The sequence below is a fragment of the Sycon ciliatum genome, chromosome 10, assembly GCF_964019385.1.
Source record: "Sycon ciliatum chromosome 10, ocSycCili1.1, whole genome shotgun sequence".
NCBI lineage: Eukaryota > Metazoa > Porifera > Calcarea > Leucosolenida > Sycettidae > Sycon > Sycon ciliatum.
The window spans coordinates 14,905,823-14,912,880 of record NC_088652.1 but is presented as its reverse complement, the minus strand read 5'-3'; the positions used below and the strand labels follow the sequence as shown (position 1 = coordinate 14,912,880).

General features: G+C 52.6%; 1 protein-coding gene across 1 annotated transcript; it reads left to right on the top strand.

Moving 5' to 3' along the window:
* Positions 1–6,099: 6,099 nt before the first annotated feature.
* On the top strand, positions 6,100–6,807 carry LOC135826687 (uncharacterized protein K02A2.6-like). Its single transcript, XM_065339289.1, has one exon. The coding sequence runs from the start codon at positions 6,100–6,102 to the stop codon at positions 6,805–6,807; it is 708 nt and encodes a 235-aa protein (XP_065195361.1).
* The last annotated feature ends 251 nt before the right edge of the window (positions 6,808–7,058 follow it).

Here is a 7,058-nt window from a genome sequence, read left to right as displayed (position 1 = left end):
AAACCCGGGACCAATGGAATCCGGCTTGTACCCGCCAAGCCTGATGTTGTCGCGTCTGTTAGCGATGCGCACCCGTCGCGTCATGTCAGCGTGAAGCATGATGGGCATGACGTAATTCTCCAGTCGCAGGATGGCGAAGTGCGCTGGAAAGCGGAGAAAAGGGAGTGGGAGCTTTCCTGGCAGTGAAAATATGGTGTTGCCCCAGCGGCTATGCTTGGATCCGGCATCGCAGCTTACTCGCGAGAGAAGCTCACTCCAGAGCAAGATGCCCTGTTTTGTGCTGAAGTGGAGAAGTGGATCGAGAATGAGTGGCTGATTCCACACGATCCGATGGTGCATGGTGAGCCAGCAGCAGTGTTACCGCTCCTTCCCGAGGTGCAAGAGCACAAGGTAACGACAGTCGTTTGACCAGTGCTCGACTACCTCTCCCTCAATGCCCGGCTCCAATCGGACCCTGGTGATGATGCACCTGCCTGGGAGGAGTCTGCGTAAATGGAGAAAGGCTGGTTGCCCGGCAGATTTCAAGCTCTTGGACATCAAGAAAGTGTATCTCCAAGTCCACGTCGCTAAGTAGTTTCTGAAGTACTAGACTGTCCTTTGGAACGGAAAGCCATACGTGATGACACGAATGGGCTTTGGGCTCAGTATTGCACCGAAGTACATGGGCATCATCGCCCATTATGCAACGCGCGGTTACCCGAAAAGTTGACAGCTACATCGATGATATGCTGACCCCGTCAAATTGCGCTGACGCCGGTGCCAAGACGATGCTTGAGTAAAGCCTGCCCACGAAGCCCGCCGAGCCGCTGGAAGAGTCGAGAGGATTGGGCCTGCAGCTGTGCGACGCCGGCAGCGAGATGACCTGGCGACTCCGAGATGGCAGCGACCTCCGTGTACCGGAGGTCTTGACGAAGCCTGCAATATTCAAATGGTGCGGTAGGCTAACAGGCCATCTGCCAGTTTGTAGTTGGCTTCACCTCGCCTGCAGTTACATCGAGGATAGGCTACCATCTTAGCCGTTCTATGCTGATGTACTGATGCTGATGGACTACTGTGCTAGCGTGGTTGAAGTGGACGGACGTGGTGGTTGAAGTGGACGGACACGTCATTGAAGACCGATCATGGCTTCAACCAGCCGGAGACACACGACATATCAATGTGAGCGAGCTGGAAGCAACGGTCAAAGGACTCAACCTCGCCGTTCGTTGGGGTGCTACAAAAGTGCGGCTCGTGACAGATTCGAAGTCTGCCACTAGCTGTCCAGTTCAGCAACACGACATTGCGGCCGCTCAGCACACCGATGCACTGATCACTGAGGTGAGCTCGCAGATTGAAGGAGGCCGCCCACTACTCGAGTTGTTCACGAAGGTCGGTTCACAGCTTGTGATCGTGAATGGCCTGCTGTGCCGTAGTGTGTAGTTGCCTATCGATGGAGTCGTGGAACTTTCAGTCGTGGCACCGAAGCTAGTCGCTGATATATTGTCTGCTTTACATACGAGAACAGGTCATGGTTCGTGGAATACCATGTATGATGTTGTTCGTAGCCGCTGCTACTTTCCGTATATGACTGCCCAGTGCCAGCGGCACATTCAGCAGTGTATACAGTGCAAAGCAGCTAACAGCCGCCGCGAGACGTCTATGCCGCCTACGCAAGCAAGCATCGCAGGGAGCCCGTGGTCAGAGGTGGTCATAGACACACTTTAACTTGGTGCATAGCGAAGTGGCCGCTACCATTGTGAGCTACAGGCAGTCGATTCGTTCACTAAGTGGGCCGAAGTTATCCCGTTGGCTCGACATGATGCTTCCCCTGTTGCCAAGGCGTTCACGGCACTGTGCAATCTCTGGGGCCCGCCGAATGTTGTCCACATGGATAATGGGTCTGAGTTTCGGAACGCGCTCGTTGAGTCTGTCTTCAAGTACTTCGGTGTCCGAGTGAAGACAGGAGCCGTCAGACACCCACAGTCCCAAGGAACTGCTGAACGCTTCAACAGGACATTGCTTGGCCTGATTCGGAAGTTGGACGACAAGTCGAGCAGTTGGAGAGACGACCTGGACATCCTGCTGTGACTATACTGACAGCGACCCCATGCCTCTACCCGCGTGCCGACCAAAGGTCTCGGCTTCAATGCCACAAGCACGCACCAGGAAAAAGAAACAGAAATGTAAAGGAAAGCTAGATCTAGCTATGGGGAAGTAGAATGTGTAAAAGTACCGGTAGGTGTTTAGAAAACTAAAAACAAGATGAAAAGAGATTGTAAATTATCAGTGTTTGGACTGATGTACAATGTACATGTAAACTTCATCAACCAAAACTTTTGAACTTTTTTAATAGATCTGATACGAAACTCGCACAAGGAAGTGTAAAGAAAACAAGCTAAAAAACAGAAAAATAATAAGGCACCCATTTTGATTATCCAGGGGATGGCCCACGCCTGGTAAAAGAATAAACAGAGAAAAGAAAAGAATCATAACAAGTTTTTGCATGTATGCAAAACACAGCTGAGCACTCTGAGCAAGGCCAGGTACGCGGATTAGCGGGTCCGGCAAGCGACGAGCTCGAAAAATTACAGGGAATCTGTTGCCCAGTACCAGTTGCTGTCTCTCAGGTGTCGGTAGACCTTTGTCTTGAATGACTGAAAACGTGTTTTGTGTGGGCGCTGAGACAGCAGCCTGTCAGGAAGGGAGTTCCATGCTCCAATACAGCAGTACGGGAACGACCGCTTCACGACGGATGGAGCTGAGACAGGGAGCGTGTCTGACAGTTGATAGGCGTGGCTAGTGGCATTATTGTGCTGGTTCCTGGTTCTGGGGTTGGCTGGAGAAACGCGATGCGGTGGCAATACAGCAAGTAGCTGAGGAGGACCAGTGATGAAATGCAATTTGTACATGCACGAGAGAGCAGCAAGAGTCCGGCGGACAGCCAAACTGGGGAGAATTGCACCAGGGTCAATGATGCGCAGTGCGCGGCGTTGAACATTATCCAGACGTTGGATGTGGCTGGCTGGCGCGCCCATCCACACAAGCGGGGCATACTCCATCAGGGGCCTCACGAATGCCTTGTAGACAGTCGTTCGGCCAGCTGGCATTAAAATGTGGGCCGCTCGTCGGAGAAAGCCGAGGCGCTGCTGGACGCGGATGGTCACGGTCCTGAGGTGACTAGCGAAGGACAATTTGGAGTCAAATCGAACACCAAGCAGTGATATGCTGGTTTTCTCCAGTACAGGGGTACCACCAAACAGGATTTGGGGCAGGTCTAGGTCAGTGCGTCGGAGGGTTGCAGTCATAGCCTGTGACTTGGTGGGCTCGAAAGACACTTTCCACCGGCAACCCCACTCATGCAGGCGGTTTGTAGATACCTGCAAGGTGTGTGCAGCGTCCCGAGGGCACTGAGCTGAGGATGCTAGACTGTATAGTGTCATATCGTCCGCGTAGGCCTCAAGCTGAGCATTGCCATCAAGAACATCGGCAGCGTCATTCACGTATATTAGAAACAGCGTAGGGCCCAATATACTGCCTCTGGGCACCCCTGCAGAGATTGGGTAGAGAGAAGAAATCTGACCGCCGACTAAGCACTGGAGTGAACGGCCCTCAAGATAAGACGATAGCCAGCTATGGAGAGTGCCAGTAATGCCGAGCTGCCGGACCTTGTAGAGGAGGCCCACGTGGGAGACCCGGTCAAAGGCCCCGGCTATATCGACTGCGAGAATTCGTGCCGCGCCACCTTGACCAACGATGCCCACCCAGGCGATATATAGAGCGCCTGTAGTGCGTCTGCCGTGCCGAGACCTCTGCGGAACCCAAACTGGTGGGGAGTGAGGAGCTGCTGGCGCTCAAGATGGTTCATCAGTTGGCGATTGACAATAGTTTCCATTACTTTGGACATTATGCATAATAACGAGACCGGGCGGTAGTTCTTCAGAACAGAGCGCGAGGACCGTTTGTGGATCGGTACCACGTTAGCTGTCTTCCAAGATTCTGGTTGAACTCCGCACCTGAAACAGAGAGTGAATAGCTGGGACAAAGGCTTCGCAAGTTTTTTGGCACACTCTTTCAGGACCCGGGCTGAAATGCCGTCAGGACCAGTCGCCTTTGATATGTCGAGTCGCGCTAGCAGACGGTAGACAGTGGCGGGGCGAAAAGGAACGGCTGCGAGTGCCGGTGCTCCGGTTCCATCAAGGTCAGGTAAGTAGTCAGAAGTAAGATCCTGGCCAGTGACACTGCATTTCCTGGAGAAGAAGGTGGCAAAGGCCTCCGATTTCTCATGGCTTGTTGCCAACTCTCGTCCGCCCGCATCAACAATGAGAGGAATGTCCGTGTTACGTCCGTCCCCACTAGCATACTTTGACTTGGTCCACCATTCTTTGTCCTTGAGTGAGCCCGTGGAAAGGTTGTGACGGATACTGGCCTCTTTAGCTTCCTGGGATCGCCTTAGGATGTTGACGGCTGTGGTAACGGAGCGGAGGAAAGCTTGTTTGAGTGAAAGATCGTTCGGGTGTTTTCTCCAGGAACGCCAACGTTTGTCCTTTTCCCTCATAGCAGCTGTATATTCCGGTGTCCACCATTTTGGATCACTCGGCCTCGTGGTAAGTTCCTTAGATGGGACAAACCTGGCTATTGCGCCTCTGATAGTGGAGGTTACCCGTTCACAGGAGGTGTCCGGGTCATCAGTTATGATGTCGTGCCATGGAGAGTTGCGAAGGAAAGCTCGGAGACGATGCCAGTCTGCGCTCTTGTACCGCCAGACAGTTCGCTTTGCTGCAGGTTCGTGGCAAGGTAATATGCCTACGAAGTCGGATAGAATGATAACGTGGTCAGACCGCCCAAGAGGGGGTGTGGCGGTTGTCAATACTGGGGAGTTGAAGGTAGACATCACGAGGTCAAGGGTATTGTCGCCACAAGTAGGAGTCTGAACATGCTGCGTAAGAAGGTGCGCGGCACAAGTGTCCTCAAGTGCTTCGCCCGCCGGTGTGGTCTTAGAGCTGTTTAGCCAGGCACGGTTGTGAACGTTAAAGTCCCCAGCAAGAATGAGACTAGCGCCGTGTTGACGGGCCAAAGGAAGCGTGTCGTCGAGATGATGGATAAGTGAGAGGTCACCGGGCCCGCAAGAACCCGGCCGGTAGACACCTCCCAGGACAATCTTGTGCCCGGCGCTGAGCTGGATGGATACCCACAAGACTTCATGCTGGGGGGCGGCCAGTTCATCGATGATCAACGGGTGCTTGCACCCAGCGCTGGGTGACAGTAAGCGCTGACAGACAAAAGAGAAAGAACCAAAGGAAGAATATAAATACTACAGCGCTGGGGAACGAAGATCAAACGGCAATTCAGTAAGTCGTAACATTCGATTACACTCAACCTGTCACAATCATTACGGCTGCCACTTAAATACTACTCTGACACTGCTCTGAGCACGCAGCACGGACATGGTACGTGGATTTACCACAGAAGTCTGCAGTTTTACAGCAGCAGTCAGCAGATATTGATGTGCAGATTGCGTGGTGAACATTTGTCCACGAGTGGAGAGAACCCAAATGACCCACCAACCAGTACACTCGAGAAAAAGACTGCCAATCGGTTCAGTCAGGGTTGTATCATAATAATAGTTACAGTTCGCATGTCACTCATGGAAGGATCCATGGGCTTAACGCATCTGTCATCGAAATCCAGGCAGAAGAGCCGACAAAAGGCATCTCATTATTGTTAGAACGTATCGCAGTAAGAACAACTACGCAAGCGCAGCACATTTTTCCACAAGCATCAGCCATTTTTCCTTGTCTAGAGCCAGTTCAAAACAGTCAGAAATATCAATATTGGCGTGCTTTAGATCATTTTTAATATTGTCAATCCATCTGAGATGGGGTCGGCCACGTGGGCGCTTGATGTCCCGGGTATTAATTGCCATCTCCAGTGCTTGATAGGACGCTGAGTCCTATCAAGTGCTGTGATGAAATCACAGCACAAGACGGCCTTCTGCTCCGTGGCGAGCGCATCGTCATTCCACTTTCCATGCGCAATGCCGTGAAAATCAAAGCACACGCCGGTCACATAGGAGTAAATTCATGCATACGGCGAGCCTGTGACCTTGTTTATTGGCCTGGAATGTCGAGTGAGATTCGTCAGTTCGTCGTAAACTGCGACACCTGTGCTCGTCATACCAGCAAGCAGCAGCCCGAGACACTCTTCCTACACCCAGTGCCAGATCGCCCGTGGCAGAAAGTAGGAATCGACATCTTTACCATCAAGTCAAGAAACTACTTAGTTACAGTTGACTACCTGAGCAACTTCTACAAGGTTGATTTCCTTCCTGACACTCTGGCCAGCACTTGCCTCAGCAAGATCAAGTATCACTTCGCAATGCATGGGATCCCTGATGTAGTCGTCTCCGACAATGGTCCCCAATTCTCATGCCGGGAATTTAGCGCCTTCGCCGCGAAGTGGGAATTCTCGCATGAGCACAGCAGCCCAGGCAACAGCAGATCTAATGGTGCTACTGAGGCCGCCGTCAAGGGTGCGAAGAAGTTCATGAAGAAGTGCAACGAAGAGAAGTCCGATCCATACCTCGGGTTACTGAATGTGCGCAACAAACCTACTGAAGGTCTCAGCACCAGTCCCGTGCAACGACAATTTGGTGGCCAAACCAGAACTGTGCTGCCAACCCTGAATGATCGCTCAAGCCCGCTGCAGATATATCAGCCGACATTCAGAAGAAGGAGACCAGAAGACAAAAGGCAGCTGAGCACCTCGACCACCGAAGGAAAGACCTCCGCCACTCACGTCTGGCGCAAAGGTTTTCATTCAACCGATTGACGGCCAGTCGAGAGAATGGCAGCCTGCAGTAATCGCCGGCAAGACGTCTAGCCGCAGTTATGTAGTCTCCTGCAACGGAAGAGTCCTGCAGCGGAATCGACAGTTTATCCGACCCGCACTGCCGACTGCAGCTGACGGATCAGACCGGGCATCATCCCCACCGCCAAGCCCGAAGCTACCTGGACCGTCAACGCCTGTTCCCAACACCACGCCATCCAAGATCCCGGCGTTGGTGCAACGCACACCATCCA